Source organism: Crocodylus siamensis, chromosome 4, assembly GCF_052110815.1.
Source record: "Crocodylus siamensis isolate JL-2025a chromosome 4, ASM5211081v1, whole genome shotgun sequence".
Taxonomy (NCBI): Eukaryota; Metazoa; Chordata; order Crocodylia; family Crocodylidae; genus Crocodylus; species Crocodylus siamensis.
The window spans coordinates 146,018,958-146,037,693 of NC_143398.1; the positions used below are offsets into that span (position 1 = coordinate 146,018,958).

Below are 18,736 nucleotides of genomic sequence, written 5' to 3' on the forward strand. Positions count from 1 at the left end.
CCACGGGCAAAAATAGAGGCTGGCTGGGGTCCCAAGCATGTATTTTAAAGATCTTTAGCATAAAACATTTTTACCAAATGACAGCAGCAGGCCTGGGAGGATTTTGTTATGCTTTTAATTAACATTTGAAACACATAAGGCATATGGTAACATTAGGCAGAGGAGCATTACATGTTGTAGTCATGTGAACAGCATTGGCACAAATCGCTTTCTGTTCAACTTGGTTACACGCACAAAGCGGAATATAGTTTTTCAAAACACCAAAGAGAGACTTTGAAGTGTCTGTAGGACGAGAGCCACTCGTATCACATATCCGCAGATCAACAGGACTTGAACGGCACAGACCACACCATGTGTCATTAGAGGCCAAAAAGTGTAACATCTTACCGTGCTCATATGCTAATCTGCCAGTCACCCTTTGCCATCACCAGTGCTTTGGGCACCAAAGACTCCATTTAGCAACAGTAGTGGTTTCACACCTATGACAGGAGCTGCAGGCAGGCCAGTTCATTGCATTAAAGCCTAATGCCCACAACACTTTTTGCCCCTCACTGGTCTCTTACTACTTCAGACAGCAGGTCTGAACTAAATATGCAGCTAAACTCTTCTCCCTTGTATCTGAAAAGCCCGTACCCCATCTCAAAAGCATCCTCTTTCTTAGCTGTGGCTACAGGTCTCTGTGCAAGTCAAAAGTGGCTTTTTTCTGCTCCCTTCTCCCCCATGGAATATGAATGATCGGTATAAAGAAATTAAGCAGCAAAAAACTTGTTTAAAGCTGCCTGGTGATGGCAAAGAAAGTCAACGTGCGTCTAAGGTTACCGTCCCAGACTGGCAGTTTTGGTTTCAGACAGAGCAGTGATGTTCTGGTCACACAATTAGAGAATTACCATTGGATTTAGCAACTTAACATACACCACATGCAGCACACACCCTAAGCTACAGCAGGGCAGAGTGGAGGGAGCAGGGAAGATTTAACCAGTGCTTGTACAGCTCCCCTGCTCAGACCTTTCACTCCTCACAGTCATTCTCCTCCGTATGGCACAAGTGATCAATTAGAAAAAACAAAAAAACAAACATTAAAAATTGGCATTGCTGCTATTCTGAAGTGACACAATTTAAGAGGAAACATAGTGATCATCTCTTTGCTAGATGGTACAAGTTTGCCCTGAACCATTAAGCAAGCTTCATTCTAATCCAACACTTTGGAACGGAATGATGTTTTGCTTTGGTCCTTGATGTAACAACCTGCTGTTAACTTTAGCAAGTTAAGACACTGTTAACAAGGTTGGTTTAAAGTGGATTTTATACTTATTGGCCCATAGAATATTTTTCCATAAAACTCAAGACTAAGTAAGTCTACTATAAAATCTAAGAGCATTAGTCAGTGAGGCAGTGTAGAGCAAAGTTAGATTTAATCTTAGTTTTCTGTAGAAAATACTGTAGCTACTGAGGGGCAGTAAACAATCAGTGCTAAACTCTATCACAAAATACCTTATCCACTCAGAAGTATTCAGAAATCGCACTGTAAAAAGGGCTTCAGACGTTTATAAGTAGAAAAAGTCACTAGCAACTACATTAAAAATCAAGAAAGCCCTGATAGTTTCCAGAGAGCCACTATAGTGGTGGCAAGCACCCTTCTGCCCTCCACCCCAGGAGATCTTACTGCTAGCAATACCTTATTAGCAGGATGAACTTTGGAAATCTACTACACCAACATGCACAAGCAGGCCAATGTCACCTTTGGCCAGAGGCAGACAATTTGGAGTGAGGCATCTGATTATGCTAAACTCTGCTGGATTGTAGGAGCACAAACCTCCAGAAATCTGTACAGTTCTGTAACACACATACAAGGAGCGTTGGGTCAGAGAGTAAATAGAACCATGTCACTTGTATACCATAAAACATAGCTATGATGAATCATAATAGATTTTTGGCAATATTTTGAGAGGCCTATATGGCAAAGGCATCAGTGACTTGCTAGTCCTTATAAGTTGTCTAGAAAAGGCACTGATATACTGTTTTCTGTGGTGTGTCATGATGCAGCATACATCAGTTGTTGTACAGGAAGATATCAGATTCCCATTTTCTTCCTTCACGTGGTATCAGAAAAGAGGGACTAAACTACAAAAGCCTTTCAGTGCCACCTCAGAGGCCATCCGGAGTAAGGCACGGGGTGTGCTCTTTGTTGCTAGGGTAGAGCCCCCAAAAATGAAAACTTATTATAGAAAAAAAAAAAAAAAAGAGGTTGAAAGTTTTCCCCTTTTAAAGAACAAACGTGGAGAACCTGAAGCTTTGCAGCTCAGTGTGCAGCTTGGACCAACTACCTTTGTCTCAGGAGCCAGGATGCTGGAGCAAGTGTGAGCCTTCCTTTTTTTTACAACTAACAACTGTTCGAATATAGTTTCAGAAGGGTACGGTAAAAAACTGCATGCGACAAAAGGGAAAAATTAAACTGATCAGCTGGGAAAATGCAGCAGGAAGAGTTTAGATTAATGAATGGTTGGGGGGGAAGAGGGTGGAAATTGTGCTTGCAAATTCCATTACATCACACCCACTGAGCAGGCACAAATCCAGAGCACAAGGAATGAAACAGGAGCCAGGCTGAGCCCCAAATAGTTCTCTTTTTAGAGGTTCCAACCAGAATGCACTATTTAATACTTGAAACCATTTAACCAGAGCAAATCCTTCTGGGTCCTAAAGCAGCCCTAGAAGCCAACAGAGCTGGGAGCTGAATTTAGGCATGCAAAATAAGAGCTGCAAAGACCAATGTGTTGTGAACCACCACTATCATCCTGAGGAGCATGTAGCTGACAGAAGAAGTCCCTTTGTTACTTGCACAATACAATCCTTGTGCTGCTGCTAGACCCAAAAAATCTCTGATGGAGGAATCCTTTCTTTTTTTAAGAAAGAGCTGCAGTTTGCTTCTGCCATACCATCCTTTTTGAGCAGTTCAGCTAACTGGGACTCTAAGCAATAAGTCCCTGTGTCTAGATGTTGAACTCCAGAGCTCCTTAGGGTGGGATATTTTTTGTTGCTTCACATTGTCCTTGTCAGATCCAAAATACACACAAAGCCTGAACTCCTGCACATCCACAACCAACTAAGACAAAAACCAAACTGCTAAAGCAAGTGCAAACAGCAACACAAGCACTAAGTGCTGGCAACAGAGTGACTGAGGCAGGAGGACCAGCACAGCGCTGAACGCAGCACTAGCCAGAGCACAATGTACAGGGCCAAGCTTCTGCTAAATGCTCACAGACTGAACTGTCCCTACATTCAGGGGTCTCTGCATGCTCGGGTGTGGAATCCTGTGGTTTCATCCTGAGGAAAGAGACATCCCGCACAGCTTCCAAAGTCTAAGTGCTACGAGTACCCTGAAAAGGACTGGCACTTTATCGTTTGAGTGGGCAAGACACACTTCAGCACTATCCTTCCATGAAGTCCAGATGTTGGAAAAGGAAAGATTTAGGGGCTGGTCTGAGACTAATGGAGATCTGAGGAGCCAATTCAAAATGGATGGGTAAGCACAAGCCAAAAGCCAGGATTAATTAAGGAAGAGTCCCTGGGCAAGCAGTTTTGAGATCTGAACCTAGACAGTCAACTGTCAACACTGTACAGCTTGTTCAACAAGTACACTGGCTCTGGAGATGAACCAGTGCGCAGAGCACCAGCCCCACGTTTCTGGCACGATAGGTTATTGGTTTCTGTTGGTTTGCTCACTTCCAGGGCAACCATGTCCCCCTCCCACCAGCATGCAGCACACACAAAACAGAAGCAAGGGTAAACAGAGGCTTATTTTGCCTCATCTTGCAGACATTTGTTTTCACACTGCAGCCCTTGGCAATTACAAAACACAAGGGTGAAACTTAGCCTGAAGGTTATCAATTCAGAGTCCAACATTAATAAAGCACACAGAGCCAACATGAATTGTTCCAGTCATTTCTGAGACACAGTTGAGTCCTTATGGTCTCCAAACCCAGATTTTAGCATAGAATTGGTTTAGACCTTCCCTAACTGTTGGGATCAGAAAATGGACATGATCAAATGGTTTAACCGCAATGTCTCTTTAGTATTCACGAAGCACCAGGCCAACTTCTCCTCAGGTTACAGGCAGCCTGCAAAGAGAAGGAGCTGCAAATTAAACTAGTGTGACCAGAATGGAGATGCTAGGCCTTTTAGCAAAACAGCCTGATGCGTCTTTTAAATCACTAGCTTTAAAGGCCTAGGAAAAAGGGGACAAAGGGAGGCAAGTGTCTCATGGCAAGTGTAACTAAAGAAATAACCAGTGTTAGAATAATGCAAGAGCTGAGGCAATTTTTCTCTAGCAATTTCATTAAAAAGCATCTACAATTTGGCACATTCATCAGTCAAACATGCCTCTTGGAGGCAGCAGGGTAAAAGCTCCAGCAAGGGCTCAGTTTCTATGGAGACAGTCAATGGTTGCTATAACAATTTGCATTTACACTTTACAGTGACATACTATGCAACCGTTAGTCACCGACTGCCTGGAGGCCAGAGAGGTATTGCCAAAGGGAAATGATTTTGTCTGGAATTTGGGAAAGAAAATAACAATCAGAAACTGCAGGTGAGAGCAGGCATTCAAGCAGAAGGCTGGGGAGGGACATGGGCTCTAATATTACTGTCACACTTGGGGAGAGGTTGGCAATGACAGGTGCACACAGTTCAAGACTAAATGGTGAAGATGGCAGCAACTGATCTGTCCATTCCCAGGTCCCAGGAGGGCCAGGGAGTTAAACCACAAGTTCACAACCTGCAGACAGGCCTCTTGGTTTTAGTTTTCTTCTTTCTTGGATTCCTCCTTCAGCACTTCAGGAACTAGGACAACTTTCCCAATATTCTTCTTCTCCTGCATCTGCCTCATGGCATCTGCCACCTACGGATAAAGGGGGGACAGACAGCATGTAGAGACCCAAACTTGACTTTGAAGAAGACACAACCACCTTTTTCTCCAGTCCCTCTAATCGAGCACAGCTGCATGTCAATAGCACTTCCTGGCCCCCTTCTAACCCAGGCATAAATGAGCAGCCATGCAGTGGAGTGGCACATTTTGTGTATACATGGCCAGGGGGTATGGAATAGTGCAAGCCAAGGCAGCCACCCCAGGCTGCCTCCGAAGAGCATGCAGCCCAGAGCTGAGTGCGCTGAACATCACGCTGAAGGATGTCGCAGTATTGTTCCAATCGGTTACAACAGCACCACGAGGGGTTTCTGGACAAGCCATAACAAACTGTACCAAGGTTGTTGCATGAAGACTGTGAGCATGTGGGGAAGCAGCATCTGGATGCAGGACAGACAGGCAGAGCTGGGATCACCAGGTGGTGACAGCACAGAGCCAGGGCCCAGCCAGAGCCTTTGCTCCCCATGCATCCAGGGCCCCATCCCATCTGCCTAGCTAAATGCAATCTACCTGCAGGGGTCCTGGGCTGGTCTCCATAGAGACCCCACCAGCTCACCTGCTCCATCCAGCACCGGGTGCAGGGCAGATGGGCCAGGGTTGCCCAGGCAGCCAGGTTGGGTCTGGCAATGGAGACACTGGCAGCAGCAGCAGAGTAGAGTGAGCCACCGCTAAAGGGGTTTCTGGGAAGCAGAGTCTGGCTGCCAGGCTTCTCTCACCCCACTGTGTACCTGGTGTCCGTGGGACCACAGGCTAAATTTTTCCCACTCCTGCACTAACCTATACACTCTTATTACCAAGCAAATATCCAGTTTGTTGAAGTCATTATAGATGCCATCTTTAGCTAATAAAGCACCTTTGTGTTATGAGCTAATAACCAGCAGAAGATCAGTGCTGCAATACAAACAGGGCTTCTTGCTAGAAGTGAAATAGACTGCAATTAAAGGGGAGAATTTTTCCTTGAGAAAACGCAGTTGTGTCTGAGCAGCCTAGCCCACTGCAGCCTTGGGATGTACCCCACAGCCCCACCGGAACAATTCTCAAACCAAAGCCAACAGCTGCCTCATCATGTGAATCAGGCTCTTTAGTTTCTCCCTTCCCAGCCCTCCTAGGATGGGGACCAGGCAACATCCACAAGTAGACAGGAAAGATGATGTTTGGACTATGTCAGGCCTGAAGGTAGCAGGGATGACTCCTCTAACTACCCAGCCCTAAAGCAAACACATTGGTGAACACAGAAGAGGCCCTAGGATTCCAACAATGACTGAAGGGCAGAACAGCGAGTAGAGATTCATAGACAATCTCCAATAAGTGAGTTAATGCACTGGGCTATAGCTAAAGGGCTCCAAGTTAGCATCGCCAAGAGAAGGCTGCTGCTTCCTCCACAGGCCACTCTGTACTATGCCCCAAAACCTAGTATTCTGCTTAATGAACCCAGCAAACTCACTCCTGTACCCGTGGGACAGAGCAGTGAGGTCCTGGTTGTCAAAGACGCCACCCCCAGCACTCTTAAAACCCCTCTACAAAACTTGTACTTTGAGCCTGGCTTACTCAGAGACCCACTAAGAAGAACAACTGTATTTTGACCTTTTTTGTAGACATGCTCACCCCAAAACTGGTACTTAGGGTAAAGGATTAGAGTCCACCCAAAGGAGTTCTGTACTCAGCTATGGTTCATGGCTGGTCTCACTTTTGGGCATTACTACATGTTCTATGTGCAAGTGTCACTGGTCCCTGCAAAGCAGCTTAGCCACCACAGCAAAACATACCAAGTGACACCAACTCCAACAGACAGCTTTCCCTGTACAGACCTAGGAGTCTCAGTCACCAAGCAGTCAGCTGGCTACACCCCAGCCACCATGCATGTCCTCCAGGAACAGACTTGATAAAGGGGCTTCTACCCAGCAGCAGCACTTGACACAGGCTTGGAAGCCAGAAAACTTCAAAAACCTTGATTTCAGGCAGAGGTATGTTGACCACACTGAAGTCCTTGCAGAAGAGCTTCCCTGCCACCAGCACTTGCTGCGGCAGACCGACAGCCATCTCAGTTCTCCCAAAGCTCATCACCCAGCCTAGAGCTGGATGAGGACCTACATGAACCTCAGCTATAGAACTTCATGCAGAACAGCAAAAGCAAATGTATGCAGCTTCTTCACATAACCACCCCTCCCCCAGCTATGCTTTTCTTTCTTACTCCACCTTTGTCTTCCATGGACAGATGAATGCTACTGGAAAAAAACATTCCTACTACAGCACACAAAGATCATCCCCCACCCAAGCTGCTGATTTCAAAGGATTCCCAGTACCAGCTTTGGAGAAACTTGGCACAGAGGGAGAGACACAAAAAGCACACTGGTCCCTCAGAGATGTCCTGCACAGAGGATTTATGTGACACCAAGACTATGGGTTCGGCCTGTTACACCTTGTGCTCCACACCCTCCAAGCACACCAAGGAGTGTTCAGAGCCAGCAGCTGCTCAGTGAAGTCAGCCTCTCCTCCACAAGACTGCTGTCTACTCCTGCAGTGAGGTTGCACTGCTCCCACTCTAGCAGTCCTGCAGCACAGCAGCAAGCCTCCCACAGCAAGTTATGGGGGCACCGAGGATGAAGCTCTCCAATGCTACCACAGTTGGAGGCAATATTCCAACCCACTCAAACTGCAGGTCCAGATGTGCTCCAGGAAGTCAGTCACAGACACCATAACTGTTACTCAGCCCCTAGAAGGCTCCAGCATTCACCCCTGCCCCATCACCAGGAAAGCTCTGCTTGGAAAGGTATTACTTTACTCTCCTCATTCAGGTCTTGCCATGCCCCCAGAGCTTCATGACCACCAAAAGGCTTTTGCTGCCAGCTCTTTGCCCACTGCAGAGGAAAGCTAGTGGGATAATCACATTCCTGTTGCGTTGCTGAACACGGATTCCTCCAGTGAAACGGGGGATAATTCCCTCTGGTCTCCAGGGCACTGATTTAAGCCCTAACTCTGGGTCAGCAGCAGGATGGGTAAGGAACATGTGAGAACAGTGAGGGAAAACAAATAGATTCTTTTCCCTGCCATAGCTTTCAGGAGAAAACTGAGCTGCAGCTGCACTTCTTACCCTGTTTTTAGGCCAACAGCAGAAAGGGAGTCCCAGGTCTTTTGGGCAACAGCAACTGCTAAACTGCACTGCACTAACACCCAGTGGGCCAGAGCTCTATTGTGCTTACAGTATTTGACATAGCATATGGGAATGGAGGAGTCTGCCCAGCCCTGGCTGCAGCAGAGTAGTGCACTGTCAGACACCCAGCAGCAACTAGATAGGATCAGCTGGCATTTCCCTGCTCCCCTCCACACCCAGCCCTCAACAACTCACCAAGACTCCTTATGTGGTCCTCCAGCCCAAATAAAATTGTCCACCCCTGCTATATATGCTAGGTACAGCATCCTGCACAATAGGAGGTCATCTTTTGGGCTCTCTACTGTAATAATCACAAAACCCAAAGGACACCACAGCTCTGCATAACCTAGCTTTGAGTACAAGCAGACCGGACTGCAACTCCCCGTTGTGTGTGCAGCACAAGCCTGTTCCAGACTACTCACCTGCTCAAAGGGCCACACGGAGTCTATTTTGGGTTTGATTTTGCCCTGGTTGTACAGGCTAACCAGCTTGGCTACAACACCAGCAATAAGGTCAGATTCTTCATCCATGTAGCCGAGGTGGTAACCACACACAGCCTTGTTATGGTGTAGGAGCTGCAGGGCATTAATGCTGAACTGGTTCCACCAGGTTTTAGCCATGGCCATAAGGTTCTTCCTCTGCCCAGTGAGCAGGTTTGCCACCCCTAGAAGATAAGAGTACCATCACAGTGAGAGCTGACAGAACGCTAATATGCGGTGCAAAGTATGCGTCACACCTGGGCTAACAACTCAGATAGTACTGACTGCTGCACCCATGTGCACAGCAAGCAACAACTGAGGGTGACTGTGCATCAGTGCGTGTCAAACAGGGTTCTGGAGACAGCAAAAAAAAAAAAAAAAAGGCACTCACTTTGGCCCACAGATGATTAAAGTGCAAAGCCACGATTAGAGCTGTTGCCTAGCCCTCTTCACACAGGATGCATCAAACTGAAGCTATTTGCCCTTTGGTGGCAGCTTCAGGCAGGCAAAGCTACGTGTCATGCCTGCTTGAGTCTGATGGAGATCAAGAAGTACTGCAGACATTAAATCACAGCCAGCAATGTTGGCAGAAAGGAAGCCAAACAGTGGTTTCAAGCATGGTTCACTGCAATGGTTAATTCTGCCAACAGAACTAGACAGGCTGCACAGCAAGAGGCCAATTCCAGGGGCTGGAATGCATATCAATGCAAGATTCCTGCATATTGCATTGGGGGCTGTGAGACTGCTTTGTCTGTGGGGACACAATCACACTGTTTCACTGCTGGGGAATGGAGAGATAAGTATTTAGTAGCTTCAAACCTCATCACCCACACACCCTGCAGAAGAAAAGCAAGCCTCTATTAGTGCTGTACATTAAAGACAGGCTGAATAATGCTGCAGATCCTGTATAAGATGCATTCTACTTCACCCTGCATGCATGCCTCCCTTCTGGGAGGTAGCAATCTTTGCAAAAGGGAAGGAGGGCAACGCATGAAGCAAGTGATCCAGTGTCTTGGTGATGAGGACAGGACAGGAAGCTAGGACTACAGCTGTTGAAACAATATGCGAGCTGCCTAGATCTTACCAGGAACCTAGACTTGCAGTACATGAGGCACTCCTGATACAGGAAACTCTAGAGGAGGTAAGCATATCCTTGATGCTCTCTTGCTTCAAGGCCCTATGGTAAACCAAAATTCACCTGCAGACCTGTACCATCTTGCTCCACTACATGATCCCACTCCTTCAGAAAACCTGGCCTTACCCATCAGCAGTTCAGCAGAAGCCAGCCTCTAACTTACCATAGGTTATGAGCTTGCCCATCGGTTTCAGGAGGTTAAATGCTTTGGAAGTATCTGATCCTCCCAGAGGGTCCAAGACAATGTCGACACCTGAAGAGAATTTGCACAAGGACTAGTTAGAGGTTCCCTCCATTTCTTGTGAGAAAAGCACAGAACAGGAGTAAGTGACAGACTGCAGCCAGCCTTCCCTAAACTCATGCTTTTTACCTTTTGGAGATATTTTTCGGACCTCCTCCACATAATCCATTGTCCTGTAATCAATTGGGTGAGTAACTCCACTCTCTCTGAGGGAGTCGTGCTTGGAGGCTGATGCAGTGCCAAATATGGTAACATTCTCCACTGTCTTGCAGAGCTGAATGGCTGCTGTTCCCACACCACCTGAAACAGCAAACCCAAGGGAATTAGCTCGAGCTGGTTATCAGCCATCAGGAAAATCTGAGGCACTGGGAAATACAAGTCAGTCCTCATATGAATCAATACCTTCCCCTCCACCTCCTCCTACTCCCAACTTCCATATCATCCAGGAGTGAAGGACTTGCATGTGTCTCACCATGTTAAATAGTAAAGTCTAGTAATAGGAGAAAACCCCTGGTCAGGTGGAGCCAATGCTATTTTGCTTTCCCAGGTTCGAGTTGCCAGACATCCTACAGCCCAATTTCATCATGCATTATCCAACTGCTGCTGTACATCAGACCAGGTGTTAACACCTGCTGGTGGCACAGTAGGACATTTTGCCAGACCCCCACATCCACATAAATGATCTTTCAAGGCCTTTATGTGAAGCTTGTCATCCCCATTTGTAAACACCCCCGCCACTTCTGCCACTCCCCCTTTCCCCCATAGTTTTACTGGCCATTCCAAAAATCAGCTTACCAAGACACTGAATACCACACACCACAGGAGCTTGCTGAGAAGCACTTTACCTGCAGCCATGTGGATGAGGACACTCTGGTTGGGTCTCAGGTTCCCAAAGTCAAAGAGGATCATATACGCAGTGATGTAGTTGACTAGAAAGGCAGCTGCTTCCTCAAAGCTCATTCCCTCGGGCATCAGGAAAGTTTGATTGGCAGGTACAGTCACTACTTCCTGCCAGAGCCCTGCCCTGGCCAGCACCATCACCTTATCACCAACCTAAAAGCAAAAGATACCAAGTGAGTCAGTGACACACACCAGACTGGCAGAAAAAAGGGGACACACAACATCTTCTGTGCCCCTGGCTGCTGCCACCTAAGTGCATTTATTAGTGCACCAAGCACACATGCAACTTTACTTGCAGAATATGCCTTTAATGGACAGCTTCTTGGCTTCTGGCTGGGAAAGTTGTGGATTCTTCTGCACCACAGAACTAATATACAATATTCCCTTGCACTTACTATGTAGGCCAGGTTTTGGGCAATGCACTAGATACAATCTTCTAGAGTTTGCTTCCAACGTGCCATCTTCAAAATCCCCAAACTCAATCCCTACCATGCACAAAACAGCATTCCCCATGAGTGACCATGACGCAGTCCTTGAATGCCTCTAGGCCCTGGACATCTGCTTTGCTACAAGACAACCTTTAACAGATGCCTTGCCTAGCCAAGGCTTTGGTGTTTCAGGACTGGGAGATCTGGTAGATTAAACACACAAAACCAAAGGCAAGATCATTCCACTCATCACAGTTACAAAAGATGCCACAGGGCATTTGAGTGAAGGATGCTATGCTTTCTACTTTATCAGAATACTGTCTCACAGACTCCCTACAGATTTTCTGACCAGTCTCTCTGGGAAGCTGTGTGTACATCACCTGCAAGTTCTTTAGGGCAGGGACTGGACCTTGTTCTGTAGGAGACCAAGAACACTAGTTCTCAAACCATAACAGGATATCCAGCATTCTTCTCCCTCCGACAAGATAAAAACAGAAATCTTCCAACACAGCCCCTGAGCTTAGGTTAAGCTATGTATCAGGCTTTTCTAAGTGAACCATGACAAGTTTCACTTGGGGCTTAACGATCACTGAAGAGAGAGTCAGCTGGACTGGTTAACACTCCCCAGGCAATCTGCTTCTAAAATGCATTGCAGAAGTTATGTGAACTCTCAGAGCAGAGGGGCTGAATTTGTACAAGCCTCTTAGGGAAGCCATCTCATCAGGCCAGAACCTGCCTTTAGATAAATCTTGCGCAACTGAAAAAAACAGCACTCTTGTTCACCACAATCATCTGCTTTGCACATGATCTGCATCTCTGTCCAGCTGGTACATGGCCCTTGAGGAGGTCTATAAAGCCAACACTGCCTCAAAGCTGTTAGCAAAAGGCTCAGAGCTATGGAACATGACTGCAGGACACTGTCAATAAAGTACCAAGACTGCTGTGTTTTTCAGAATCCAAGACAGGTGAATTTAAGACAATCCCCCAATAATTAGATTCTGTACATGGATAAAAAAAATTTTTAAGTTGTTATAAACCTCCAATAATTCTATACCATGGAAAATATCTTAAATCCCACCCCCCTCCACTGCAGCAGGGAAAGCAGTGGCAGGAGGTAGAGAAGCCAAGCAGCCCGACCCCTCTGGCCTGCCTCCCCACAGTGCTCCCCTAGCACCTATCTCCTTCCCACCTCCCCACTACCAGCTGCTTAACCTCTAGCTCTGGCCCCACTACAGTCCAGGGTACGGGATCATATGGTTGCTCCAACCCCAGCCCAGCCATGCAGCAGCAGCAGGTCCAGCCAGAACCTGCTACCACTGCCACTGCTACCCAGGTGGGCTGAAAGAGACTCCAAAGGTCACCTAGTTTAAACCCCTGCCTGAGGTACAATCATCCTTATCCAAAGGAAAGGATAAGGAGTTAGTCACCGGAGCCCACACTACATCCCAAACTGTGGCTAGAGGAAGCCAAGCAGGGAAAGAGCCTCAATCCAGGGAGCAGGAGTTGAAAATCAATTTCTCCTACTCAAGGATTGTCCTTTAAACAGTAACTGTACGAACAGTTCCAGATTTGATGCCTCAGATGTTTTCCGCTGTAAGGTTTTGGGGAAGTAACTCAACTCCTCCGAACTCTGCAGTGGGAGGAGATGCAGGATGCTTATAACACTAGTTAGCTTACCAGAGGGAGGGCAGCTTGCATTGGTTTCTCCTCTTTCGGAAGAGTTTTTGATCAGCAGAGAAGCCTGCCCACAACTGATTTTCTCGCATACTACAGGCCTTCCCTTTGAACTTTTGCTGTTGAAAAGAGCCCCAGGTGAGACAACGGTTAAGAATACTGCAATAGGAGAGAAGTTTCCCAAGCTTATTAAGTGGTCTGACCCTACTTCATCCATGAAGTCCATGGGATCACAGCAAGAAGTAGCTACAGGTGAAACAGACCTCAGAGAGTTTACATCGGGGCTGGAAGACAAAGGCAAAACCAGCCTGGCTCCCTGACCGGCCAGCAAGGGAGGGGTAGGGGCACGACAACATTCACTTAAACCAAGTGGAATAGCAATTGCATGAACTAAACAAGTTCTACAACCTGCACATTTCTGTCTGCTATGAGAACCTGAACTTTACCAATGAAGGCTCACAGATGCAGGCATGAGGAGTCTTTTCACATGGAAGCTAAGTGAAAAGAGTTTCCTAAGTGTGCAGCAGTTGCATTAAGAAGCAATTGGTATAGTAAAGCCAAGAGAGAGTTCTCCACAGGAGATGCTCTGAATAAAGAGAAAGCAAAATCTAACTGTCCTCTGAACAGCTGGAGACTAGGAAGTCAGTGCTCTCACCTCATTTCTTGACCTCACTCATAAGTTCGGAAGAGTGCAAGATGAGAATTCTTATGCCCCCAAAGAAGTGCAAATGTGTACCTCTTCCAAATTTCCGTTTACTTCAATATACATGAAACCCAAAGACTCACACCCAGACTTCAGCATCCTCTTTGAACTACTCATCCTCTCAGCCAAGAAGCATCTTTTTAAAGTGCAAAGGGAGGGACAGCAGCACAATACCAAGTAGTAATGCATCAGCCAGCAGGGAAGTGCAGAGCTAAGGCAGTGGAAAGCCTCATAGCTGTGTAGGTTTGGCATTTACACTTGAGCAAACCAAAATGTTTTTGCCGGGGGGAGGAGACGACATAAACAGGGAATCCTTCTCATGTGTCCTACCAAAGCTTTAGCAAACTTAATAGAACAAAGGGAACATTTCAGTCCCACAAACTTCAAAAAATAACAGCAATCAACAGGGTAATGCCAGAAATCATGTAGTACTGCCTTAAACAAGACAGAGGGACTAAACGGTTATAATTCCTTTAGCACCTTGTCTAGCAGAGAGCTGGCAAACAGCATCCAGAATGTCTCCTCTAGTTTCCTTACACACTTAATGTGGTTACAAAGAGCCTTCAGAAAGAGTGCTTTGATTTGGGGTGGGGGGGACACGGGACAACACACGACAACCCTGCCAGGTTTTATCTGATATCATATCCCCAAAGACTCCATCTGCCCAGCAAAAAACTCTCATTTGACTCTAGGATTTTCAACTATTGCAAAACTCTTTCATACGGTAGAACCAGGCCAGCTAAAACATTTTTAATGCTATTTCCTGTTCATGCAGGCTAACAGCTTTGCTGCTTTTAGAAACAGGGCCTCATCAGCTGATCTCCCAATCACCAGGTTCCTGAAGAGATTCTCCCTTTAAAATAAGGTGTACTGGACATTTCTAATAAGCAATCAATAGCCTCCCCTCTGAATGCTTAAGGGTGCTTGAACCACGTTTTAAATGGATCTCACTGGAACTGCTTGTTCCCGAAGCATCCACTGCCCCTAGGCTCTGCATCTTTCATACTAAAAGAAAACACAATCTTCCTCTGCTGACAGGAAATCCTGTATTTATTTGGCTGCAATGGCAGGAAAAAAGTGTTACTAATGATCTGCATCCTTGTCCTTCGGCACAAAACCCATCTCCAACATGTATAAGCAATTTTAATGTATATCGTACAGTTCTCAACATCTTTGTTCCTGTGTGTAAGGACTCCTTCTGCTGGGACATCCATACTGCCTCAGCCTTACAAGACTTTAATTTTTTTTTTTTTGTACTGTTATTAACTAAGAGAACTGAGCACTTAAAGTACCCCAGAGATGTGCCAGACATTATTTGAAGTAATACTTTATTTCCAAGCATTTCTAGGATGCAAAACCAATATATTCTGCTACAGTAACCTGCTTAGCTGACAATCCTTCCTCAGCAGTTGTGGTGCATCAAGCTCTACATACACATTTCACCAGCTCTACATGAGTTACTAACACAATGGTGTGTACCAGCAAGGAGAGCAGTAACTAGAGGTGCACCGATACATTGGCCTGATATTGGATTGGCACCAATATAAAGAAAATCGTCTGTATCAAAAAATGGCCTGATGTGGCCGATAAGTGGCCCACACATGCGCGCAACCACAGCAGGGCACGTAGGCAGTGAAAAGCACAGCCGGCAGCATGGAGAGCTGTGTGCAGCTGGTAAGTCTGTGGTGGAAGGGAGGGGTGTGGGGAGCAGATCAAGGCCCCCCGCAGCACGAAGGGTGTGGGACTGGGGTAGGCATGGAACGGAGCTGTGACTTGTCTGTGAGGTGCAGGAAGGGGGTGGGGGAGGCTCCCACCACTGCACACAGCTCATTTGGCAGCTCGTCCAATCACCTGGAGACTCCTGCCACTGCTTGTCCAGGACAGCATGGGGCAGTTGACAGCAGCACTGGGAGGGGGGCTATAGGGTGACTACAGGTATCCCCATAGCCCCATCCCAGTCTGACACTGCCCTGGTGCCAGCCCCAGCCCACAGCTGCAGCCCACCTGCACAGATCCAGGGCATGCGGGCCCCCCCAGGGTGCACGTGGCAGTGAGCTGCCCTCCTCCCGCTCCCAGCACCCTCCAGATGAGCCGTGGCTCTGTTCCACACCCTACTTCAGCCCCAGCCTCACTCCTTCCCTCACTGCAGGGGCCTTGCTCTGCCCCCCCCCTCCTTCCCTCCCCACTTCCCCTTTCACCACAACAGACTTACCAGCTGCATGCAGCTGTATTCGGAAATCAGATCAGTATCGGCTGATATGCCTCCTTAAAAAAAAAAAAAAAATCGGCTAATCTGTATCAGCCCCAAAAGGTCTCTATCAGCGCACCCGTAGCAACAACCGCATCGGAATGAAAGTCCCCCACTAGAATGGCATGAATTATATTCTCTTCTCTCATAACCAGAAAAGAATTTCAAGCCTGTTGTTGTAGAAACAGTCCAGTTAGTTTGTGCAAGATGAGAGCTCTCAGCATTAAAAACTAAATACACTTGCAACACCCCAGGGCTGGGCTATCAGACAGTGAACATCCATTTAAATACTTGGAGAACATAAGAACTGCTATTTACTGGGTCAGACCATAAGTTCATCCTGCCCAGCATCCTGTTTCTCAGTGGCAGAGTGTGGGTGCTGAAAGGGAGAATGAACTGGGTATGAACCAGGGTTTCCCCCCACAACACTGCTCCTCTCTTACTTGCAGCCTCCAGCATTTTAAAGTCTAGGAAGATTTGATCCTGGGGCTGTATCCCTAACTCCTATAAGAAGTCATGAAAATGGGCAGCAATAGTTCTAATGCTATTGTCTGGCAAAGGATTGAAGTTCTTTAATATGAATAATCAAGACAGATCATTAAGAAAAGGTTAAAATTAAATAGGTATTAAAACTGCTTTAGGGCAATTTATACTCCCATACATACTGCATTAACACTTACAAGCCCCAGGGACTAGAGCACAGCTGCTAAACACACATGCTCATTCACTCTGAGATAGTCCCTGCCTTGAAGAGGTTGCACTCTTGCTAGACAAAGGATGAAGGGATACAACACAGAAGCAGTTAATCCTACAAAATGACCACTGCACAGTTCTGCGTGTCACTGCAGGAACTGAGGACCAGCAGCAAGAATGCGGCACTAAAAGGTAAGGACTCAAACAGAAGCGCCCATGTAGTTTGAAAGCCACTGCATCTTCCCAGAACAATGCTCATTTAGGTAGCTTAAAAACCAGTTATGATTTCTGTGGAAATTGCCATTTCCAACAGCTGCAATGATCCCAAACCTTGCCCAACCTTGTTGCCCTTCCTTGTAAACCAAGCTACATCATGTGTCTATGTAGCTGTGCATATGGAGCATGCATCTCTCAAAATTATCTGAAATAGATCCCTACAGTTCAGAAAGATGACCTGAGTGTATCTTTTGCTTTACCGTGTGTCATGCTGCACTCAGAAGCAGCCACAGAGCACCAAGTAAAGAAACACCAAAGCTTCAATGCAGCCATTACAATCACACACACACACACACACAAATTTGTGATGAACTGTTTTGCCAACTTGAATTTGACCATTTTGCACCTGCCACTGAGTGACTTCCCTTGCTGGCACACCTGCATCAAAGCAGTCATCGATTTCTAGTGTCTTGTAGCAATGAGTAAACTGCAGCCAAGTACAGCAGAGGAGAAAAAGGCAGAAGTTAAAGAAATCACTTACAATTAATACACTCTTTTGTTTTATTGAAGCTGAAGAGCTCAAGCAATGTTCAACAGTGAACTCCGCCTATAAAAGACAATTCAGCTGGCTTCCCAAATCCATGTCAGCAGGAACGTTTAACACACCCTTTGTCACACACTGGCCGGCTCCAACAGCTGGGAAGAGCAAGCTGGTCACAAGCATTTCTAGGCCTGACCTCTTGCATTTTTAAGACCCTTTTGTCTGACGGGAGGAGGGAGAGTCTCCACACACAGGTGCACACCCTGCTGAAATCCAAATCCTGGATATTTTCAAGTCAGGGAGCTTCAACCTTTTTAGACTCAAGGCAGCCCTGGAAGAGGCCAGCTCCTAGTTTCCACTTTTTTTTTTTGCCTACAGAAAAAATTGAGCTGCTGTTCCCACTGCAAGGAGCTCTGGAAGGCCGCAGCTGCGTGAAGCCTCGGGGCGTACCCTGAGGATCCTCCTGGCAGGGAGCAGCGCCAGCACTGCAAGACACCCGGGGAAAGGTGTCAAGGCAGGCAGGAGCGCCAGGCCGAGAACCGTTGTCGTGAAGCTGTCCTAGCGGAGGGACCGCCCCCCGCCCCGGTGCGGGGCGTGTGCAGCCCGCGCCTGCCAGGGCCGAGCGCGCCCGCGGCCACCCACGCGCGGGGGCTGCTCCCTGCGGGGAGGCCGCCCGAGGGGGCGCTGCTGCGGCCGCTGCTGCAGTGCGGGCAACGGCACCGCGCCCTCCCGCTCGCGCCCGCCCCTCCCCCCGGCCCAGGCGGCACGTGCCGGACCCCGCCGCTCGGCCCGCGGGCCTGGCCTGGGCGGGGCGCGGCTGCTGAGCCCCCCGGCCGCATGCGCAGCGCGGCCCATTGTCTCGCGGCCGCAGGGCGGCGGCCCCGGCCGGGACGGGGCTCACCTGTCGGTCGGAGACGCCGTCGCCCAGCGCCAGCACGGTGCCGGCGCACTCCATGCCGGGGCAGACGGGCGGCGGCGGCAGGCGGTCGTACAGCCCCTGCCGCGCCAGCAGGTCGGCGAAGTTGAGGCCGCAGGCGCGGACGCGCAGCGCCAGCTCCCCGGGCCGCGGGCTGGGCGCGCCCTTCCGCGCCTGCACCTTCACCTTCTCATAGCCGCCGAAGCCCGTCAGCACCAGCGCGCGGTGCTGCGGCTCCGGGGCCGGGGCCGGGGCCGGGGCCGGGGCGTCCCCGCCGCCTTCCTGCGGCGGCTGCTCCGGTGGCGGCGGCGGCTCCTGCTGCTGCTGCTGCTCGGCGGCGGCGGCCGGGGGCGCCGCGGCGGCCTCTTCCCCAGACATGGCGCGGGGCCGACGGCTGCGGGGCGCGGGGCAGCGGCGGCTGGACAGATGCGCACAGCTGGGCTGAGCCCGCGGACTGCGGGAAAACCCGGAGCGGGATCCGGGGTGGGGCCGG

General features: G+C 48.4%; 1 protein-coding gene across 1 annotated transcript; it reads right to left on the reverse strand.

The window, feature by feature from the left end:
* Positions 1-98: 98 nt before the first annotated feature.
* On the reverse strand, positions 99-18,716 carry VAT1 (vesicle amine transport 1). Its single transcript, XM_090044073.1, has 6 exons — positions 18,229-18,716; positions 10,770-10,977; positions 10,054-10,224; positions 9,847-9,936; positions 8,492-8,733; positions 99-4,894 (listed from the first exon to the last, which is right to left on the reverse strand). Exons 1-6 carry the CDS (start codon positions 18,619-18,621, stop codon positions 4,793-4,795), a joined length of 1,206 nt encoding a protein of 401 aa, XP_089900199.1. The 5' UTR covers positions 18,622-18,716; the 3' UTR covers positions 99-4,792.
* Positions 18,717-18,736: the final 20 nt, after the last annotated feature.